The following is a 24,644-nucleotide window of genomic DNA, read 5'->3' as shown; positions in this document are numbered from 1 at the left end:
ACTTCCAAATAGGAACGTTAGAAAACTTTTAATTTAAGCCCCACCAGGCCTGTGGCCTCTTTTCAAGGGAGGCCCAACGTGGCATTTATACTACTGGAAGAAATACGACCGGGGTATTGAGAATTCCACTACTATTTTTGATAGGTGCCATGGGATATTTTACATTTATGTGAGCTATACCAAGTCAAGCAGATGGAACCATGGTTTAATGTCTCATCCGAAGGATAACACACTCAGGAGTGCAGCATCCCCACTGTATGCATTGTAGCATCAGCAGTCTAGTTTCCTGGTGTGGGGATAGACCCCACAGCCATCTGCACCAAAAAGCAAGTGTGCTACCTACTGTGCCACTGCTATTGCTTAAGAAAAATGAAATAATGTACACAAATTAGTCTAATTTCAGCATTTTCTTTTTTGAAAAAGGCAAAGTTTCCCCTGTGTACTCTTTTTTTATACCACAATTTCTGTGTGCAGTCATTATTTATGTCACAATCATTGAAGATAAATAATTTTCGCTCCAGAAATCACAGTATATAAACTGCTTCCTTGTACAGTCAGTAATAATTTTCATTATCAGGCATACTGCTAGTACTTTTAAAGACTGTTAATTTATCTTTACGCCCATCGTCTGTTTTTGTAAACTGGTTGTATGTTTCCAGTAGTCAGTTTTTCTGTTTTGTAGAAAGCTTATTTTCCTTCAGATACTCCCTTACAAGTAATCTAAGTCTTTGGTTTATAAACAATATCACACTTCTGTCCTATCTTCCTTTTACCATCCATCCATGAATGCATTTTCTCAGCTACTTGTTTCGTTTATGATTGGGGTGGTAGCAAGCCAAGTAAGACAGATCAGAATTTCTTAGTACCAGTTAAAATCTGTGACTCATCCTGTGTGATCTCTAGATGTTACCAGGTAAACTGCGAGATATAATCTTGCCAGCATGTCCTAGGTCTGCCTTAGGGTCTCCTCCTGTGGGATGTGCCTGATATACTTCCCATAGGAGTTGCTCAAGAGTTTCTCATCGTAAAATGCACAAATCACCTTAAATGACTCCTTTCAACATGAAGAAGCTGTAGCTGTATTTTGAGAAGCTCCATAATTGCCAAGATTCTCAATCTGTCACAGAGAGTACACCTGACTACCTTCTCAGTGAACCAGTTTTCCACCATAATGCATGTATGACCTCATTCTGTCAGTTACTACCCAAAGTTTATGACAATAGGTGAGGAGGGTGGTATGTAGATTAACTACTAAACTGACAGCTTTGTCTCATGACTCATTTCTCACCACTAAAACTGTCCTGTACAATGCCTGAAGTACTACTGTTGCTGCTACACCCCTTAACTACTCGGTCACCTGATCCTCTCATCACTCAAGAACAAGACTCCAAGATGCTTAAATATTTCTACCTGATGCCGAGACATAGCTAGGCTGAGACAAAGAGTTAGTGATCCCAGTTTAGGGGGCGGGATTAGCAGATGTCAATCTGTCAGTTGTGTAGTACTAATACTGCATTTGCGCTCAGAGTTGAATAGTTTCTGTGCTTCGTGTGTAGTTTAAGATGTAGCAAGCCAATGCAGCCTAGGCATTGTTACAATTTGCTGAAAAATAGAAAGTTTTTTTTTTAATTTGGCCCTCAAGTATGACAGTACCTTTTTTTAAGTTGATCATGGTGCTATTCAGTCTGGGAAATGACACAGAGAAACAGAATAGTTGGCTACATTTCTGACCTAAAGTATCTATCCCCTCCTGACCTACTGACAGCAGTCCACTTTTTTTCCAAGAGGGAAGGAACCTTGACCTCTAATTTGAATGTGCTGCACATTCATATTCAGTAACAAATCACTCCAGTGCACAATAGAGTTCATAGTTTCTTGAGGCTTAGAGTATGATATAGTCTGAAAACACCAAATATTCAGCCCTGTGTCTTCAGATTGGATGTCCTCCAAATCACATCACATTTCCTGTAATGCAGAACACTAAAAGCAATTATATTCCATTTTTATGAAAGTTGTGTGGTACAACAAGTAAACAGTGTCTCATTTATGGAAAATATTGCTTTGTTTGGCTTTATGTAATCAATAATAAGTAGGTTTTATAGTAAAAATCACCTGCGTTTGTTTTGCATAAATCATTCTCAAGCATATTTGACATCCCATAACTTATTCCTTTACACATTTTCAGTAATTAGTCCCACTGCAAAAAAGGCAAGAGTACAGGCTTCGATAAACTGCTTGTGCGGAATAGTCACTACATGCAGCTCATTTTAATGTAATTAATGATTAGCTCCTTTGTTAAACAGCAATACTTTATAGAACCTTGGTTCATCATTTATACACTAAGCATGCAACAACCTTCTCTATTCACACTAACACAAGATTGTTGCTGTGCCAGTTTTATTTTTGTTTTAATGTTGCCAGTTTTACAACCTATAGCTTTGAAATGTTGCCTGCTTGCATGAGCCAGACTCATTGACAGTTAAACTGTGTTCAGAATCCTAATAAATACATACAGATAGCCAGAGCCAAAGAGAGAGAGAAATTTAAATCGGCCATTTACTTGTTGCTTGCATTTTATAGAACGCGTCTGGTCACCTAGATGCAGAAACATAAACATGTGCCTTGCGTCATATACACTATACTGAGTAGGTGAAAGCTTTGAATGGACTTATCAACTCAGCAGTCAACAAATGAGTGACAACTATGAGGGTGATGAAGATACATGACGGTGGAGAGAAGAATAAATAAACAGCTCAAGATTATGGGATAGCATATGCCAGGTTTAGCACTGTACATTGGAAGAGTGCAGCTGTGTAAGGAAACTTACACCACAACAGTAGATGTTTGAATGATCGTGTTGCAGTAGCCTTAGCTGTATTAGGATACAAGCAATATAGCGCAGAATACTACACCAGTGATCAAATCAAGAACATTAGCATTTTATGTTTTGTCTTCTGAGTTAATTAGTATATTAGGCAAGTTATGAACTTCACAGACAGTTTTTACTAAATATGAATACCTGCATGTGATGATCTGACATTCAGACCCTTTTAGAGCTGAGATGTACCAAAAGACAGAGGAAAAGGAGACAGCTTGCCATTGTGCACTTCTCCAAACTGCTGCCACTTTTATCCTAGAAATGTGCAAGCAGTAGGGTGATATTAATGACAACTGGTCTCTTTGCATGTGTGTGTCTTTTGGTTGAAAATGTCATACTGTAAATGGCACGTGAGAGTTAAAGGTGGGTCAGTTTTTCCGCTTGAAAAAATTATCGTGAGCAAAATTCTGAAATTTTAAAAGCAGAGTTTCTTGCTTATTTGTTTATGGTTTATCTGCAGACAAGCAGCTTGTGATATAATCAAACTGCAAAGTATTCTAAAAATATTTAAATACACAGTAGTCAGTAATCAGTATTCACCAGATTTGTTTTTATTTTTTATTTTAATTTTATTTTTTTCCCACCAGAGTCTGCACATTGATAGTGAACCATAACATCAGTTCTAGTCTTGCATAGAAATGCTATGCAAATCCCACTAGACCTGAAAAAAAATCCAAATTACAGACACCATTTCTGCAGGAATTTGATGATGGATTCTAATGTAATGGCTGACAGGTAATAAAGATGATGTTTCTGGAAGCATCTAATAACTTCTTTTGGGAGGAAATTAATTCTGTAAAAGTCAGATTTAGAATTAAGTTTATTCATTCATTTATTAATTCATTAATCTATTATTTGCGTTTATTTTTTTAATCCGTTGACAGAAAATGTCTTAGTGGGAAGATTTAGTTTTAAATAAAGAGCATAAAAACTCCAAACATATATAAAACATAAAACTAGACATAAATACACATATATGTATGCAATATATTATTAATTGTGTCTATAAATAAAGTGAGAAATACAAATCTTGCTATGCTAATAAACTTCATACTTACTAGTAAACAAACAGCTGACAGCAGGTACATAGAATTAATACAAACCTAACTGAGCTAATATAGTTCATAACTTCTGTCTAATAATATGTATTTGGGTTATATAGTCATATTAAAGAAAACAGACATATTTAGATAAATAATACCTATAAGCAATATTGTACATGCTTTGTTACACCCCAACTGCACACATTAAAGGGCAGATTATTCCAAAGTTTGTCACTGCATTTCATGTATCATGCCTCATTATACCCAGGGGCGGCTCGTGGTATCGGACTGCCGGTCTGCAGCCCCCTCAGTTGTTTTGGTCTTGTTCATATTTTTTAATTTACTGTTAAAAAAAAAAGAAATCTTTTTTTTTAGTTTAAATTTCGAGTCCGCGATCCGAAAATATGCGCATGCGCATTGCTCACCTTACCCGCGCGGTTGTAAACAGCTTTTTTTTTGCAGAGGCATCATTGTGATGCCCAGAAGTCTATGCAGCAGGTTCCAAACCACATAGACTTGGAAAGGGCTTGACTTGCCTGCTGGGCTAAAGCCTAAATGCTGCTGATTCTTCCCGGCTTTATGTGCTGGGAAGAGAATCAGTTAGTTCAGTTTGGCTTAGGAATCGAGCAGCTTTAATTATTTGTGATGATCATCATTCTATTTTTTTCATTTCTGTTTCGAATCGCTTTTGTTTTGGTGGATTTATTTGGACAGCGGAAGAAGAGCAGAAGAAAGAAGAAGGAAGAAGAAGAAAGAAGACGGAAGAAGAAGAAAGAAGAAGAAGGAGAAAGTACAGAGTGAAGGACGGGTGCAGAATAGATGTAAGTATGTTAATTGTTAATATCCCTTCCATTATGTTGATATAGGCATTTGAAATTTGAAAGGGGAAATAAAATGTCCCAAAAAGGAGCAAAAAGAAGAAGAATCAATCATAGCAGAAAGTGTTGGAATTTAAGCCTGATTAGATCAATTTGAAAGAAAAACTAGCTGGCTGGCAAAGTATTAATGGGGATATGGGAATGTAGCTAACTACCTTTATTTTCTACCTCTGCAATTCATTTAAAAGTGATACTTTCATGGCATTCATAAATACATATACTCAGGAACAGAATGCAGCAAGTGTGGGCACCACACAACCCAAGAAATGTGAAATTAATTGATAGTCATGAAAACCATGTGACAGTGTCAACTGATGGCATAGCTGCTGCAGTGAGTGAAGCAACAAGCAGCCTTTGTTGAGCTGCTGACAGCTTTGGTTTAGAGCCAAGATGTTTACTCAAAACATGTCACCCTTCTTTGTCTCACAGATTATCTATTAGGGCTGTTTTCTCTGGTGCCTTGTAGTTTCTTTGTTTAAGTAGTTATTTATATGTTTGTTTTGTACATATGCAGCTACCCTCATAGCTTTCTGGCAAGATGTTGTTCTAAAGTTTTTATATCCTTATAACCTGACCTTATTTTAACCTGGAATTTGTGCATCTGTGTATATGTGGCTGCTTTGGAAATACATATTTATTTACAAAGCATTTGAACTCACAAAATAAGGTCTCACTCTTCTGATAGAGAGCTATATTTGGGTATTTTTCAAGGATTACATTGAAAATAAAAGTGGCTAGTATTTATAAAAATATTTTCTGAAATATTACAGATCTCATGCAAAACAAAAGTCATGCAAACGAATATATTTTGAGGTGTATTACCCTCCTGAGATGGGTAAGGTGTGTGTGTGTGTGTGTGTGTGTGTGTGTGTGTGTGTGAAAGAAAGAGACAGAAGTAGGGACTGTGTGTGTGTGTGTAAAATGCCCCAATTACTATATACTGGTGGCTAGAAGACAAATGGTGTTGTGTTGGGTAGAGATACTCAGGCTTGAACCGTGTACCCTGTATGCAGGTGTTAAGGACCTAAATTCCCTACCCACCACCATTTGTAAAAAAATTGCAGATTTTTGCCTCCTATTTGATCTGATCTGTTCCTCATAATATCTGTGGTTTCTAAATGTTGCAATGCTTAATATTTGATGATGCAGTGGTAGTATTGTTGCGCTGCAGGGTCTTGGGTTTGATTCTTGGCTGGGGTGCCTTCTGTGTGGGGTCTGCATCTTCTCCCTGTGTTTGTGTGGGTTTGCTTTTGTGTCCTCCCATGTTATAAAGACATGTCTGCATTATTTCTTCCTGGGCCTCTGCTGAAAATAGTTTTTTTTGTTCCAACTCAGATTGTCCTGATTAACAAATGTTAAATAAAATTGGCAGGCATTTGAATTTCAGACTTCATATTCTTCAGAAAATACATAGTAACACGACCTTTTATTCTAGCAATTTTCTAAGTTTATAAGATGAATATTTTTTTTTTTTGTGCTAAGGTTGACAACTATGGCAAGAACTGAATTCACTGAATATGTCTGAGGGCTGTATTCCCTCATTACTGGGTTTGTCCAGGTGTTTTGTGCTAAGAGGTTTACAGCTATGGTGAGAACTGAATTCATTAAATGATAGCCATTTAAGTTTCAGTCTTCCTCTCTTTCACAAAGCAGCTGATATGCCGTAGTGGTATGTTGCTCTGACTGTTTTGCACAGGGACCTTGGCAGTAAAATGTATGGTGGTAACACAGCATTTTTCTTTCACAAAGCAGGTGATTTGGCATAGTGGTATGTTGCTCTGACACTTTTGCACAGGGACCTTGGCAGTAAAATGTATGGTGGTAACACAGCATTTTCTACAACTTTCCAAGATTATACAAGCAATGTTTAATGTGTCCCTGGTTTTGGCCTTTGAGCCCCCAATAAATTTGGCTTTTTCCAGATTTCTTGTGCTGCAAAGTTGAGATGCAGTTGATATTGAATAGATTTTACAAGGAGCTGAGAGCTGCAGGAAGAGACGTTTAGTGCTGCTTATGGAAAATCAGCTTGCTGTTAATAGCACAACAGGTTGTGTACTTGCTTTTGATGCAGAAGGTTGTTGGTTCTACTCCCACAAGGTGAATGCTGCTGTACTGAAAAAGTTGATACTGACTATGAGCCTGTTATCTTGTTTGCCATCCATTTCCTATTGCAGTATTACTAGCTTATTATTTTAATGTAATATAGGCAATTTATTCCTCAGGGGCATCAGACACTTCGATGAAACCATGAAATATAAAGTTTTTTGCTAGCAGCAGCCTCTTCATTAGTTACAGATTTATTTAATGTGGAATTATTTAGATGACTTTTTTACTTCAGAGATTGTGCATATTTACTGATAATGGTGGACTGTAGAATTGTGCATATTTACTGATAATGGTGGACTGTAGAAGTTTGAGTAGACTTTGATGAAGGAAATGTTCTGAATTGGGCAGTTTTGTCATTATTGGTGCATGCATTTTGTTTCACTTTTTACTGGAAAAATGTTCAAAACAATAGGAAGGTGTATCAAAGAGCATATGTATGTTTCATATGCAAGGGGCCTATGATTTGAAAACAGCCCAGAATTAATCTTTATTTGCCACTGGTAAAATGTATTTTCTTTGAATGTGGGTTTCAATGCTCTTTCAATGAATGTGAGTTTCAAGGGCAGAGAAGTTTTAATGCTAAGTTTGTTTAGCAGATGGCTTGGTGTTTGTGCTGTAAAATGCAAAATAAAACTTTCAAATGAAGTCCAAATCATCATAGAAGTAAATCAGTATGCGCATTAGTGTTTATGGTAAATGGAGTGAAATAGCCAAGTAATGGGATCATTAGAATGGCAGCAGCAGGAGGCTCCGTTTGACGATGATTTTGTGAGGGGGAAGGGCGGCAAACTTAGACAGCCCCAGCTGAACTATACCTCCCAACTGTCCAGATTTTCAAAGAATGAATAGATTTTTGCTTCTTATTTTTGGTTTGTTCCTCATAAAATTCGTGGCAAATCATTTAGGAATTAAGTCACTAAATAATGACACACTGAGTTTCAGACTTCATAACCAATGCATGCTAAAGTAAGACTTGTTGTTCTATCATCTGTCTCAGTTTATACAAGAGCAATTTTTAGTACTGTTTATATGTTCCCCCAATATATTTGGCCTTGTCCAGATTTACTGCATTAACAGGTTGAGAGGTACATACATGCAAATTACTTTATAGAATTAGGGATAGCCAAACCTCTCAACTGCCCCTGATTTTGGCTCAAAATGTTGCTCTTCCCCTAATAATCCCTCCGCAAAATAGCAATTTTGAAAGAAAACATGGAGGGTTTACAATTAAGAAATAACTGTAATCATAGTTATAGATTACTTTTATTTCAGAAATGCATGTAGATTCTTTTATTTTGTCAGCAGTACTAATATTAAAGTGTCCCTTCTTTGACAGGTTCCCAGCTGTATTGTGTGGCTATTTTATATTTTTACATCACATTTTTGGACCATTTTTCATAAAATTGTGTTTTTTTTGGCAAATTAGTGACAAATCATTAAAGACTGAAGTTAGAAAATAACGACAGACATTTGAGTTTCAGATTTCATACCATTCAGAAAATTCATACTAATGCAAGACCTATTCTATTATCTTTCTAAGTTTATAAGAGCAATATTTTTAAAAAAATGCCCTTGTTTTTGGGCCTTTGTTCCACTTCTTTGTATGGCTTTGTCCAGATTTCTTGATCTGAGGTTGAGAGGTATGACAAATGTGTTAGGGTCATTACAGTCAGCCAGAGACATTTCAAATTGTGACATACTTGTTGCACCCCACTTCCCCATGTAGTGACTCTGGATGTGTTGAAGCAAGGCAAGGAGTAGTTATGCAGTGTAAATGTGCAGGGTATCCCCCCATCCAAGGTAGACACAAGTACAGGAGTGGCTTTTCATCTGTCCTTGATTTTTGCAGAATGGTCTGGTTTCTGTTATATTTTTGTACTGTTGATTTATGCTTATTACTCAAAGTGCCTGTTGCTCTGTGTTTAAGTAGCAATACTTTAATGACCATCAGTTAAGCTTGGCTGAGATTGTAAGATGCAAGTAAGCTTTAATAAGCATACTGTTAAAGAATTGCCAACATTGAAAGCCTTTCTGTTGTTGCCATGTAGAGAATACTTAACTAGATAATGTATAAGCCTTGGGTATTGAAATGCATATGACAGTATTTGTAATAAAGGACAGGATTACATTATTTTAAGAAGCTCATTATATTTGGAGACTTCCAGTCATCTCTGCAGGCTTTAACCGTAAACTAAACAGAATGCCAATCGTGTGGTCCATAACCTGTACAGTAATCCTTGTAAGCAATGTATCTTGAGCTTATTTCTTGTTTGCTTTTCATTTTTTACTTTGATCATGTTTCCCCATGAAATAAGTAGATAGTTGTCAGGCAGCAGGTCTTTTTTCGGATAACAACATTTTTACAAGTGGGGCATCAGAGATTTCTACTTTCAGCATGTTACTTGGTACTTTAATAAAGCTGAATATAAATTATAATTAGAACTGCAGTGCAAGAAGTGGTTTGAGTTGAGTGCTGCTTGTTTTTCTTATACTTGATTTTGACTGGCATTCCATTAATGTATTTAAAAAGTAATTTATTTTTCATGCCTCATTTTGTTTCCATCTAGATATTAAGTAAGCTGTCATGCAGCCAATGCATTGAAATATTTTTATTCTTCTACACTTCATTTTGTCTTGATTGGACTCTCATAATGACGGTTTGGCACCCACGGCAGTGTATTTAGTTATTTTTTTGTGGTTTTGAGCATAGCTCCCCCCCTTTCTAATTGGCCACACCCCTTCCCATTGACCCCACCCATTCAGCTGTCTCCTGCAGCCCCCCTTTGATTTGAAGTCACCAGCCGCCACTGATTATACCTATTCATGATTTGAAGATATGAATTAGACAATCAGCAGAAGATCAAACATTTAGCAAGAACGTGTACAGGTACAACTCATATTCAAGGGAAACCTCTCATTGTTGCAGTCCGGAATAGTGAGTGTCAGAATGTCAAAACAGGAAAGTCACAAGCATCCTGTCGTTAACATTTTGCCAGTTCAAGGTTGCATGGATGACACACTGAATGACTTGTTTAATTAGAGACAGGGAGAGCATGGAAAACAGAAGTAAAACTCATCGTCTCCCATACCTGCCAACTGTCCAGATATTTCCAGAATGTTCAGATTTTTGCCTCATATTTTTGGAGTGTTTCTCATAAAATTTGTGGTCTTCTGGCAAATTACTGAGGTTTGAAGTAACTAAATAGCGGCATAACATTTGGGTTTCAGACTTTATATCTTTAGAAAATCCATGCTAACTCAAATCCTGTCATTCTAGCAACTTTCTAAGTTTATAAGAGCAATATTTAAAATCTGTTCCTATTTTTGGGTCCCTCCATTATTTTAGGTTTTGTCACAATTTCTTGAATTAAGAGCTTAAGAGGTGTGTCTTCTTCCTCTCTATTATGCTTGAATGACCTCAGAGCAGGTATATGTAGAGAATGGGTGTGCAGGGTCTTGCTTCCACGTAAGGAATGCAAAATTGTTTTTATTTTTTTGTTTGTATGTTTGTTTATTTTACTACCTTAGGAGTATCACTGTTTTTAGATCGTGACCTCCCAAGACATTTTATTATTAGTTATTTGTTAACTGGATAAGTCCAACCTATACAAGTGTCCCTTTCCAGAGTGGACCCAGGGGCACCGAGAGGTTATGTGACTTCTTTAGAGTGACAGAGTGTGCAAATGGAGTGTGCAAATGGACACTGAGGAAATCAAAAGTTTAGATTACTGGTATATCAACTAAATTATTTGGTAAAGTCCACATTCAAGATGGTATAGCCTACATAGTAAAAGGCACTGGTGTATTTGTTTGCAATAACCTAGAGTAAATCTGGCAATTCTGTTCTATCCTAATTGAAGTTTGTGGGTTAAAGGTGCTCTATTTTAGTGAACAGGTGTGTAAAATCCATGGTTACAATGTTTTGTTTTGCTTTAAGAAAAAGGAGATACATTTTGAATCTGCAAACATGTACTTTATTTATTTATTTTTAGTAAAGTCAGAATTTATAGTGAGGTCCGATTAAGTCGGATATCAGTAGTAATTCCCATAAATGTAGGTGATTCTGTTGCCTGAATTCCTGACTTGTTGAAAGAAGAGATATTGAGGGCATCATCTAAACTGGGCATTTTTCATCATGACATTAGGTAGCAATGGAGAATAACCGTTGTCTTTTGCAGTATTAAGATGCAATTCTACAGGTAAAACCCTGGCTGCAGAGAGAACACTGTGTTGTAGCTGAGTATTAACAAGAGATAAAGTGGTACTAGCGGGGGTGGGGGGGGTTTACATCATCTACATATTGTACTGGTTTGGCAGTAAGTGTATAGTGACCTGCCATGCAAAGGTTGTGAATAAGGAAAGGTCTATCACTAAGTCTTGAGAATCCTTTTGCATCACTGCAAATGGGGGTGATATTTTATTCTTACACTTATTGTTTTATAACTATTTTTTTAAATAACTAACAAACCACCTTGTGGAACTTGAGTGACAGCTTGACAAACCATTTGTAAACAATTCAGTTTACTATAGGTTGAATTAAATGAGACTAATCAAAATGTATTCCTTTATTTACATTGTGGTGCAGCCTAGATGTCATTATTAGTGTAAGGACAAAATCCCTCAGCTGGGGGTTAAGGGTATGACACCCCCTAAAATATTGATTTCTGCTATGATATATATATATATATATATATATATATATATATAGAGAGAGAGAGAGAGAGAGAGACTCAGAATGAAACCAAATGTTTAGTAAATGGTATGATCAACTATATGAAAAGTACTGAATGTATCTAATTTGAATATCCTGTCTACTTAATTGTTATTTGGTTAGGCATGTGTGATTTCAGTGACATCTATCGAGGCTGTATCTCTATATCTCCAAAATAATATGAATAAATCAAAACTTATGGAAATTACTTGCATCCCATGCAGTTTCTATGTGTTTCTGTTGCTGTTTGCTTTTTGCTTTCAATTTGTGAGTTAGCATAATGGTTAAGATGTTTGCCTCCTAAACACAAGATACAGGGTTTGATTCTCATTGGTGAAGGGAAATTGGTTATGCTTAAAATGGTTTCCAAGGGCAGCTAGTCTAGTACTGATTTATGAATCATCATTCATAAAAGATATCTTGTTTTCTATCACAGCAGTCTCCAACCCTGTTTGCACCAAGGACCGGTTTCATGTAAGACAATTTTCCAAGGACCGGCCGTCGTACGAGCATAAAAATAAACCATAATTCTTCTCCTTTTGGCTTTTCTCAGTTAGGGGTCACCACAGTGGATCACCTGTCTGCTCATGATTGGCAGTGGAGTTTTATGGTGTTGTGTTGCCAGCCTGGTGCCCAACCTTCCACAGTAGGCACACACACACATGCACTCACACCTAGGGCCAATTTAGAGTGTCCAATCCACCTACAGCATGTTGTTGGGATGTGGGAGGAAACTGGAGCAAACCCACATGACCACAGGGAGGACATGCAGACTTTGCACAGAAGGCACCCCAGCCGAGGATCAAACTGGAGAATCTCTTGCTGTGAGGCGGCAACACTAACCACTGCACCATCGTGGCCACCCTATAAAAATCAATCATAATAAAGTGTTTAATAAATACAACTCATAATGCAGAATCAGTGGGAGCCCTGAGCTTGTTTCCCTGCAATGAGATGGTCCCTTGTAGGGCAGATGGGAGACAATGATGCATGAACTGTGTTCCTTATGTCCAGTCTATTCTGTAATTTTGTTTTGGTCGTTGTTATTGCAGAAAACCACTCTGCACAAAAATGTTGGAAATGGAAGCAGGGTTTTTAGTGCTTATTCTATCAACTTTCTAAGTTTATAAGAAGAATATTTAAAATCTGTCCCTATTATTTGTGGCTCTGTCCAGATTTATTGTGCGAGAGGTTGAGAGGTATGGTTGAGAGGTATGCAAACCTCCAAATTGATGCTGCTGTTGCCACTGCCAGGGGTCGCTTTCACTCTTCACTCTCTCTCTCTCTGTCTATCTCTCACGCATACACACACACACACACACACACACACACACACACACACACACACACACACACACACACACACACTCTGTTCTGCTTTCACTCACGCATTCACTCATATGCAGAAACATACACACACACACACACACACACACACACACACACACACACACACACACACACACACACACACACACACACATACCTTTTTTCTGTTTCATTTATTTTTATTTTACACTCGCTAAACAGCAAAAGCGCTGCTTAGCGTGTGTAAAATAATGGATGGATCAGTCTCTCTGCTCACTCTGTCATACACACATACACAGTCTCTACTGCTTACATACACACATACATTCTGCTTTCATTCACGCATTCACTTATACATGCAGACAGAAACATGAACACACTGATGCATACATATACACATTCACATTTTTGTTTCACTCTCTGCCTAAAGGTTTCTGTGCAGCCCGGTACCAAATGTTCTACGACCCAGTGGTTGGGGACTGATGTTCTATCTGATGAAACATTTATAAAAACACAGATCAAAAGCAATTTTAATGAAAGAATTATTCCTGTAAAGTTAGTAATAAAGTATGCAGTGTTTGAATGGAAAAGTAGATATGGATGTAGACAAAGGCCCCAAATCAGGAATAATTATCTCTTTATCCCTAGCACAGAGCAGATTTGTAACCTTTAGGAGGGTCTGGGGAGGACACTAGTTGGAAGCACACAGATCAGAAGGAACAAAGAAGACCTGATAAAGCATAACCCAGCACTTTGAAAATTCAAGTCTGATTCTTACAGAAAATAGCACACGGTTGAACTCATTGTTGTATATTTAAAGCTATATTACAACAGGGCTTCATCCTGTTGCCTCTGCCATGAGCAGGCTATGCCCCCACCCATGCCATCTCTATGCACTGTATCTGAGACTGCTATTCCTTAGAGTAGGAGGATTACAGCAGGATACCACAATCTCAGAATAAGTATATATTCACACTATTCCCACTTTAATTCTTACTGTTAAGTATTGCATTGAATCCTCAGACTTTCAGCAGCCATTGAAACCTTGCAGAATTGTAAGAAGCAGCTTACCTATGTTAGAGTATGCAGTGGGGCCTAGTACCCCCTTGCAGAAACTGTTTTGAGGTGTATATTTGTAAGTACTGTTTACCCCTGTGTTTTTTCCCTTTCTATTCATTCTTGTTATAATATAGCTCAGTTCAAGTGTTTGACATTCTGAGTTAGTTTATAGGTTCATAGGTTCATAGGTGTGTACTAGGCTAACGGCCCTGGAACCTATATAAGCCTAGCCCAAGAAGATTCCCTGGCATCATGCCGCCCAAAGTTAGTTCCCAGTGCCCCTGTCAAGCAAGGCCACTGAAGTGATCCCTAGGGTGAACTTCCTATTACCCACCCACTCGTCAAGATTTCTCTTAAAGAGGGCCAGTGAAGTGCTCTGCTTGATGTGAATAGGAAGCTTGTTCCAGAGTATCGGAAGTCTCTGGGTTAGGAATCTGTCCCTTCAGCATGTTCTGTTTATTGTGGTAATGAGGTTAAGGTCCCTGGAGTGTGTGGCACGGAGGGATTGGGATTTCTTTAGGTGTAGCATACCTAGCAGCTCTGGGTCAGACATGGCTTTGTAGGTCAAGCAGAGATCACCTCTAAGTAGGCGATAAAAGACAGAGTATAGCTGGAGTATTTTGAGTCTGTCCATATAGGGCATGTGTCTAAGGCCTAAGATCCTCTTAGTGAGGTATTTTTGTGGCCTTTCCAGTTGTTGTAGTTGTCTAGTGAGGTACATATCAAATGGGGCATTGTATTCTATAATAGGTCTAATGAGGGACGAGTAGAGAGGGATTATGACTTCTTCCTGGATGAGAAACCTTTTGTAATGAGATGTGCCACGTAGAAGGACTTTCTGACTACAGTGCCAATGTGGTTATCAAAGGAGAGGTTGCTGTCAGCCTGTGTCCCCAGGTCTCTTATCACACCTTCAGTGTTTAGTGGACTAACGCCTATATGGTAGTTCATGGGCACCAAATATTTCCCAAAGGGAATGACAATGCACTTTTATGCATTGAGCTTAAGGCAGAGAGAGCAGATCTGAGTATTGTCATGTAGAGTCTTGACACAACTATAGAATGCCTTGTGGTTGCCTTTAGAATCTGCAGCAATTTTGCTAGCTTTAGAGGAGTTGATGATGGATCTCAGTTTTTTTAGGCTAAAAATGGAGTTTTTCCAGTCTTGGCACTTCACCCTTTTCTGCAACAGTTCTTTCCTTCTGTTGTAGAGTTTCTTTATGGTGGAAGATCACCAGATTGGCTTCCTTTTTTTTGGAGGAGACTGTCTTGGTTCTGTTTGGTATGGGCTGTTCCATGCACTTATGTATGTGCTCATACAGTGCATTGATGTATGATTCAGCAGTCATGCACCTGTTTTCCATTTGCATGGGTGTCGGTGAAGTTAGCCACCTCTGTTTTTAGAAGCCCAAAATTGGCTTTGGAGAATTTTTTTACGGTGGTTTCCTTTAGGGGTGGGGAGGGTGGGATGTGGATAACCATGGTAATTAGCTTGTGGTCAGGACCAGGGAGAACTTGATTACTGGTGTAGAGCAATGGTCACCCATGTTAGTAATGACCAGGTTAAGGATGTTTCTACCCCTGGTGGGGGTAAGAATGAGTTGGTCCAGGGCACTGAAATTAATGAATTCCAGAAAACGTTGAGCAAGTGTGTTGGTAGATGAGTAATTTTCCCAGTTAATTGAGGGGTAGTTAAAGTCTCCCAGTATAAGGGTATTGGGTTGTACCCTAATATTTTCCAGTGTGTTTAGGAAAGTGGAGTGGGAGTCTTGAGACATGATGGGGATCTATAGTAGGCTACAACCTGGATTGCAGTTTTAAAAACATGTTAGTTGTACCTGAAATATCTCTGATATGTTATGTTGGCCTACTAGTCTGGAGGTGTGCATATCCTTTATGAAATTGGCGACACCACCGCCTTTAGTGCTTCGGTCGAATTTTAGGGACTGAAAGGTGTGGTAGGAATTATAGCCTGGTAGTGCTGGGGTGCTCTCCGGAGCCTTGAACCAGGTCTCGGTCACTGCACAGATATCGATGTTCTTCATTTTAAGGAGTGCTTTGAGTGAGTGCATTTTGAGATTTAGACTTCTAGTGTTGAGTAGCATAACCCTCAGATTTCTTTTGCTTGTAGCTGTTATGGTGGTAATTTTGTCTTTAGGACATTGCCTAAAAAAGGCACTATAGAGGTGGCAAGAGCCTTGGCCAGTATCCAGAATCCCTGAGGTGACAGGTGCAGGCCATCTCTGGGGAAACATCGAGGTCTGTCGATCATGTCATCCTAGGCAGACAAATATTTGATCCCCTTTAAATGACACCAGGAACTTAGCCAATTGTTGAAGTCAATCATTTTCTGATTGTAATGTGGTATCATTCTGGGTGATGGTAGGATGCTACTCAGAGCTAGAATCATAGCTACCTGGGCTACAAGACCAGAGAGCTCCTCTATGTCTCTTTTTATGTAGTCCAGGGAGGTACGTCTCAGGTCATTCACACCAATATAGACAATGACAGAGACATATTTCTACCTGTTGTGGAGTGACCTAAGTGCATGCATTATGTGGCGGATCCTGGCACGTGACAGGCAGCTCACCGTAATGTTCTCCTTATTCAACCTAGTGAGTGGGGGTCTATATTATAACATCAAATTCTACAAAGATCAAATGTTATAATATTGACCCCATAATGTTGAATGCTGAAAACAGCGAAGGTGCAGAACACCAAATTCTTTCCCAGGGAAAGAATTCGGTGGGCTGTTGTTGTGGCTTCGCTGTTTTCAGCGTTTGATATATTGGAACATTACGGGTCGGGTTCAGGTAAGTGTGCGATTGTGTGTAGGTTAGGGTTAGGGGGCGGGTTAGGTGAGTTAGGGTTAGGGAGCAGGTCAGGTAAGTGTGCGGTTGTGTGGACGTTAGGGTTAGGGCACGGGTCAGGTAAGTGTGCGATTGTGTGTAGGTTAGGGTTAGGGGGTGGGTTAGGTGTGTTAGGGTTAGGGAGCAGGTCAGGTAAGTGTGTGGTTGTGTGTAGGTTAGGGTTAGGGGGCGGGTTAGGTGAGTTAGGGTTAGGGCGCGGGTGAGGTGAGTGTGTGATAGTGATGGACCTTAGGGTTAGGGTTGGGTTAAGGTAAGTGGATAGCTAGTAGTGTATGTAAAGTTTAGTTTAGGTTTAGGTATAGGATTTTAAGTAAATGTGTGTGGATTGCTGTTTTTTTGTGTGTGTTTGTGTTGTGTGTATGTTTCTCGGAAAAGCAAATTTTTTCCCTGGGAAAAAAATTCGCTATTCCGACTGTTCGATGTTTTCGGATTTCGGTGTTTAGGGCTCGATATTATAACATTTGATCTTTGTAGAATTCAATGTTATAATATAGACCAGTGAGTGGGACATCAGTGTGCCTTACTATTGAGTCACCTATGGCTAGTGTATTGGGTAAGTTGTTTTGTCTTGTGGGCTTTAGTTGAGTGGCACACTGTTTATGTGAGCTATGTGTCTCATGGGGTGTGCTGGGATGTGGTGGTTGTTTGCATTTCTGCCTTGGAGGTCTCTATTGTTTGGGCAGATTTTTATTGAGACCCTCTGTAAAAGTTGGTGTGTGTTTTGTGTTACTATGTGAGAGTTGGGATGGTGTATGTTCTGGAGGGCTATGTGTTGAATGTGGTGTGGTGAAGGTGTTATCCTTCTCCTCTTGACTGGTTAATTCAGTCTTGGCTGGAGAGTGCTTGGCCTCCAGTTTGGTTATATATGTGCATCTCTCACAAGTCATAGTGTTGGGAGGTAAGAGGAGAGGGTTGTCTGTGTACATGACGCAGTTGCTACACTGCCTCAGGATGCCCAAGTTCACCAGGTTGACAGGAGAAAGCACAAGGAACTGACCTTTAGAATGCTTGGATATGAGCTCACTATATTAAGTACTGAAGCCTTTTACAGGATAAATGTCACTCAAAGTGTCTGAGTCTTTACAGAGCACTGTCAAATACTCAAGGGGAAACCAAAGTGTAAACCCTGGAAATATAAGGATGAAGTATTTGGGCAGATATTCTGAAGTTAGGAAGAAATCAAGCAGTACTTACTGAAAATAAAGAATTAGCTTGTCAAGAATGACAAAAAGAGGGGAGTCACATGAATGGGTACTGCCTGGCTACTACTAATGCTGGTCTCAGCACAGCTTCACTCTGTTGGGATACAATACTCCTTTACTTCTTCTCTCACCAGAAGCAAAATGTTAGCACCGATCCCAAGAAGAGAAGCAGGCCACAGCCTGTTTGGTGATCCACAGTCTTGTCCCTGCTGGTGCAAGGGTCTGTAGGCTTGTAGCCTTTTTCTGGTAGATGCCTCGAATAGCAACCAGACCAATCAGCATAGACACTCACTCTCCAGCCAGAAACAGTCAGGAATCAATACACTCTGTTCCTACTCTCACCAGGATCAGAATATAAGCACAGATTCCAAGCTGTCACCTATAAAGCAGTTATTAAGCTTTCTGGTGATTAGCAGTCTCCAGGAAATAATGTAGCTGCACTCCTTCTCTCACCAGGAGAAAACAGAAGCACTAATCCCAAGATGACTACTGAGAGGCAGAATGTGGGCTCTCCAGTAACTGGTTGTCTTGTAATAGATGCTTAAAGGTAAGATGAAAACAATGGTTTATCCTAAACACTGCAGTGTGCACTAGAGGTGTTAGATGTGAAAGTAGGTAACTTAAGTTTTACCTGTCTAAAAAGTTAACTTTGAGTGGAGAGTCACTATTTTTAAAACAGGAAGATAGATTGAAAGGGGGTGTTCACTTTTTTATTCTGGTACTATGGAATACAGTAGGATGGCCAATAAATTTAAATAGCTGAAGGGGAGTGATTTCACAAAATGATAATTTTGTGCTTACTCACACCAACCAGTAAAAGCAGAGAGGAAATGAGATATATGGTCAAATTAACATAAGGGGCATGCAACTAGAAAAACAGTGGTGTTTAAGCACACAACAATAACCTGCTGGGAGGGTGGAAAGATTTTCTGTCTGACTCACAAGAGACAGAGCTGTGGTTTCTTTTCAAGTTTTAATAAGCAGTTAAAAGCAGAATACAAGTAAAACACAGTGTAAAGGAAAAAAATCACAGTATACAAAATAGAAAAAGGTAATAAAGTAATACAGAATACAACAAATAAAAAGCAAACTAACCTTTCCCCTCACAGGAAACTGTAGCAGAGTCTGGGTGCGCCTTTCCGATAAAGCTCTGAAATGTTTTATTTTACCCCTTAAATAGAAGGTGTAGTTCCTAGCTCCACCCTCGCAGTTCACAGATGATTAACCTTAATTGACCTCTTCTAACTTATGTGTGACTCCTTAATTGACCTGTTCTAATTTTTGTCTGACTCACAAGAGACAGAGCTGTGGTGTCGTTTCAAGTTTTAATATGCAGTTAAAAGCAGAATACAAGTAAAACACAGTGCAAAGAAAACAAATCATAGTATACAAAATAGAAAAAGGTAATAAAGTAATACAGAATACAACAAATAAAAAGCAAACTAATCTTTCCATCACAGCAAACTGCAGTAGAGTCTGGGTGAGCCTTTCATAGTGTTTTTCATTAGCATGAGTTTTTGTTCTTTCACTTTCAGATTGTGAACTTTACTACTGTCTGTGTCAGCTTTATGTCATGAATGGTAAATGAAATTATAAGCATATGACTGTCTTTTTATATCTTATAGTATTTTGGTAGTAAGGGTAATTAATTCTACAATACAGGATGAATGTTTTTCATTTCTTTGCTTACAGACAAAAAGTTTAGTCCACTAAAAATGGTATATACTTTTCTTTTTCTTAGCTGATGACTGCCAATTGTTATCCAAGATTCCAAAAGTCAAATGTCTGAGAAATTCCCGGAGAGAAGGTAGGTACTGACATTGATTTGCAAATGTCTAATGATTCATTGCATAGTTTGATGCAAAAAGGCACCACTCTAACCACAGCAAAAATACCTGATGTATTGATCAATCCAGAAGCCTTTTACTGCTTGATGTTAAATGGTCTTCCTGTAATATCCAATTGGTTAACTTATGTTATACCCAGTTTCTGTTGTTCACATTCATGGTAAACACATGCTCTCATATTGTTTGAAATAGGTCTGTAAATGCTGTTCTTGTATATATTGAAAAACGCTATGGTCTGGAAAGTATTTATCACAGTTCGTTTACCAGTAGATGTTGGATTTTCTCATCAAAACATTTTCCTTTTAGCTAGGAAACCCCCAGCATGGTGATTAAGGTCAAATTTTATACACACATTCGCACAGAGATGCAGAGAAAGCCTTCTGCTTGGGCACTATTAGAATGAGAAGAATGAAAGAATAACATTAGCTCTTATTTGGGACTCAACCCCAAGACCTCCAGTATTCTGTGCTGGCATCACCTACACTGAACCAACAAGAACACTGGACTATTTTACAGCATTTAGCAATGCCTTTTCACTTTTGATTGTCATATATTTTTCATGTTGTTTAACTTTAGAATATGTAAAGGTCTGCTGTACAGCATCTGAAGCTCATTAGGTTTAAAGCATTCAAGTGGTTATATATCTTGCTCTGAGCTGATAGGAATGTAATTCTTCCATTGCCTCAGCTTGCTGTGTCTCCCCTTATCATGTGTGTGTCACTGCAGTCTGCACTTCTCTGTCCATCTCGGTTTCCTTTTCCTTCCTGTCTTTCATGACTGCATTTCCTCTTTCTCTCTTAACCTTACTCTGTGTCACATTACTTCAGTTTTCTCACTCTTTGCCCATATCCTCTGCCTTCTCCCTTCTGCATTTTCCTACCCATTATATCTTTTGGCCTCCTTTTGTTTTGACCCACCCCCATCCCACTCTTTCCTTTCTCACCTTTTTAGTTATCCTAAAGATAACTTTAGCCTCTATATTCTTGGGGAAGCTCACCCAATTTCCTGCAGACCCAAAATCATCTGCACACCAAAACCTCCTAAACCAAAATGATACCTGCATGCCAAGGACATCTCTTCTGTTTCTCCCACTCTTCCAGCCTGCCCACCTTCAACTTTATTATACCTCTTAAGTCCCATGCTCTTTACAAAAGGAAGAAAGAAGAAGCAAAGTATAGAAACATGCACCTTCACAACTATTTATTTATTTTTTTTATTTATTTTATTTTACATTTGTTGACCAGGATAGTCCAACTGGATATATGTCCATTTTCAGCGGAGAGCCCGGGGAGAAAAGCTCCACACATGACAACATTTACATAGAAATTCTTCATAATCATTATCAAAATAAACTCATTAACAGACATAGCTAAAACACCTTTTGTACACAGATTAATTCCACTGTACAGTGACAGTACATAGAAATGGGTAGTGATTCTAATGAGAGAAGTACTGAATAAAAAGTTGTTAAGTATAACCTTTTTTTTTTCCCCTAGGCAGTGTACTGCTTTAGTAGAACTCATAGGGAAAAAGAAAGCAATAGAAATAAATGTTATAGACATTAAAGGTGGTCAGGCAATGTTATGGACATTAAAGGTAGTCAGGCAATGTTATGGACATTAAAGGCGGTCAGGCAAGAGGAGATAGTACCAGTCCGGACTGGTGCATGGGCATAGCCATTGTGATTTTAGGAAGATTCTTAGTTGTTTCTTGAAAAGTGGGATGGATGTAAGGGATGTTAGTTCACTTGGAAGTTTGTTCCAAGTGTTACCAACAGAGTTAGTAAACAGGCAATCCCTAGATTTGTTACTGGATTTTAGGGTAGATATTAGTACCCTATTGGCATATCTTAGAGTTGTAAGATTTTTATATGGGCTGATAAGGTTAGCTAGTATGGGAGTGTTTGTGGGATGGTGCAATATCTTGTGAATGATAGTAAGTTGCTGGAAAAGAAGTTGGCTTTGCAATTCCAGCCATCCCAGCAGTTTGAGATTTTGGCAGTGGTGGGTTCGAAATGGGGCACCAGTGGCAAATCTGGTTATGTTGTTATAGAATGTTGCCAACTTATTGATATTGCTTTTAGAGAGGTTTGTATAAATTGGAGAGGCATAAAGGAGGGTGGAGATTAAGTGAGTTTGGGCAATAGTAGTCCTAGCTGAAGCTGTAAGAAAGGGTTTAAGTCTATAAAGGAAACCAAGTTTTCTATTAACTGATTTAATAGTTAGGTTAATATGTGAGTCAAAGTTAAGATTATGATCAATTGTTACACCTAAAAGTTTAGTGGTTGTGTCAGGTGCTATTACAGTACCATTATTAGATGTAACTGTGAAGTTAATAGCAGGGGACCTCTGAGTGGGAGTGAACAATAATAATTTGCTTTTTCTTTTTGGGTTAAGGAGGAGACAGCATTAATGGAACCAGTTTTCAACTAAGGTAAATACTTTTTGGGTACTGGATTGAAGTTCAGCAGGAGAGGAGGCAGCACATATTAATGTTGAGTCATCGGCATATTGTATACAGGTGGTTTGCAGAAGGGAGGTATTCAGATCATTAATGAAAATAGTAAATAGGAGAGGTCCCAGAATAGAGCCTTGTGGGACTCCAAGAGTGATAGGGAGCAAAGTGGATAGTTTATTGTCCCAGAGGACTGCTTGTTGTCTATTGCCTAGATAGGACTTGAACCATTTAACTGTCTGGGTATCTAATGAAGGAGATGTAAGTATATCTGACAGTAGTTGATGATTCACCATGTCAAATGCTTTGGAGAGATCAATAAAGAGGGCAGAGGATAGCAAGCTGTTACAATTTTTATTAATACAGTCTGAAAAGGATAGGAGTGCAGTCGTACTATGGAATGGCCTAAAGCCATGTTGGCAGTCCACAAGTAGGTGATTTTGGAGGAGATGATCAAGCAGTTGACGATGAATACCTATCTCCATAATTTTTTGCTAAGGGAGAAAATAGGGCTATGGGGCGGAAGTTTGAGAGTTCATTTGTTACCTCTCTTATGGAGTGGGATAATATGTGAGACTTTCCAGAGATTTGGGATGGAGCATTCTGTAATTGTTCTGTTAATTAAGATGGAAATAGGGTAGGCAAGTACTCCAGCTGCCATTTGCAGATATTCAGCTGGGAGGAGGTCAGCTGATGGAGTGCAAGGTTTAAGTTTCAGTAGTAGGCTGTGTATGAGAGATGTTGGAATAGGCTGCAGATGCAACTGCTGGAGTAAATTGGTAGCAAGGGTAGCTTGGTGGGGGTAACAGGAGGTAAGGTATTAGCTAAAGTTTGGACAGTTTCAGAGAAAATTTTGTTGAAAGTATCAGCAATTTGGTTGGGAGAATGTTGAAGCAAATTAGAGGGGGTAGGTGTTTTGGAATGTCCGGGATGAAGCAATTTATTTATTCCTGACCAGAATTTTTGTGGGTTTTGATGTTGGGTTTGTTGGACTTTAAGGTAGTAGTTTTTTTTTTATCAAGGAATATGGATTTCTTTGTCACATTTCTAAGCTGTCTAAAGTGTAAATGATCATTTGGATGTTTTGTATTTCTCCATTTGGTCCAGATTTTATTTCTCAGACACATTTTATGCCTTGTCTCTTTTGAAAGCCAAGGAGCAGATTTATTCCTAATTCTAACAGTCCGAGAGGGGGCATGGTGTTCTAGGATTTGCAAGAATTTGTTGTTAAAATATGAGACTGCTTCATCAAGAGGTAGGTATTTTAGGGGTGACCAATTGCAAGCTTTAAGCTCTGCTTGAAAGTTAACTGGGTTTAGATTTTTCTTGTTCCAGGTAGTTCTGGAATTTATTTGATTGGGAATTGAGGTTTTTAGTCTAGTTATAAAGGTAAGAGAATAGTCACTAATATAATCAGGAAGTATGCCTGTTTTATATGATTTTGGATTACTGTTAACTGGAATCCAGTCTAAGGTGGCTTGTTTGTTGCTAGGTTTATGGGTTCTTGTAGGGTAGGTAATGGTTTGATAAAAAACATAAAGATTTACGTGAGTAGTAGGTTTGTTAGAAGTATAGCAATTCCAGTCAATATTAAAATCACCAAGGAGTATGGTTTCTTGTGGGAAGGATGTGGAGAGCCAGATAAGGGTGTTTTCCAAGGTATTAATGTTGTTACCGGGGGGATGTAAGAACAAATAATGTATATGGATTTATTAGCATTAATTTGAAGCTTGGACATTAGTAGCTCGGCATTACTAAGTGAGGGAGGTTGAATATCCAGTGAGGTGACTTGCAATTCAGATTTAAACAATATTGCCACCCCACCACCCTTTTTGTTTAGACGATCTGATCTGAGGATGTTATAGCCTGGTAGGAGTATATCATTGTCCTTAGTAACTGGTTTGAGCCAGGTTTCAGTTAGACATAGGATGTCAAAAGAATGTATATCTAATAGGGCATGAAGCTGGGTAATTTTATTATTTAAGCTACGTATATTGGGGTGGGCTATGGGAAGAGAGTTTTTGGTAGTAATGGGGGTACAAGAAGTGGAGGGTTGGGAGGATTGGGAATTATGGATGGTAATGGTAGGACCTGGGTTTGGATGAATGTCACCATGTAGTAGTAGGTACTGTTGAGGAGCCTGTGGTAGTTTCACAAGTTTACATAGAATAGGGTCAATTTTTCTGGTTTGGAAATACATAATATGGATTAATTTTTGAACCTGTGGTAGAAGGTAGGTTGATGAGGATGTTATGTTACTATGGGTTTGTGAAGTTAAAAGAGAGAAAG

At 38.6% G+C, this 24,644-nt stretch overlaps 1 protein-coding gene across 1 annotated transcript in view; it reads left to right on the top strand.

Moving 5' to 3' along the window:
* Positions 1-24,644, top strand: part of GALNT16 (polypeptide N-acetylgalactosaminyltransferase 16) — a 1,415,037-nt gene that overhangs the window by 803,392 nt on the left and 587,001 nt on the right. The window contains exon 5 of the mRNA XM_044074007.1: positions 19,796-19,861. Within this exon, the coding sequence (XP_043929942.1) occupies positions 19,796-19,861 (66 nt within the window). The remainder of the gene's footprint in view (positions 1-19,795; positions 19,862-24,644) is intronic.

The sequence above is a fragment of the Protopterus annectens genome, chromosome 6.part0 (assembly GCF_019279795.1).
Source record: "Protopterus annectens isolate FY-2018-M chromosome 6.part0, PAN1.0, whole genome shotgun sequence".
In the NCBI taxonomy this organism is placed as follows: Eukaryota; Metazoa; Chordata; order Ceratodontiformes; family Protopteridae; genus Protopterus; species Protopterus annectens.
The sequence above is the reverse complement of the archived record's forward strand: the minus strand, read 5'-3'. Positions and strand labels throughout refer to the sequence as shown.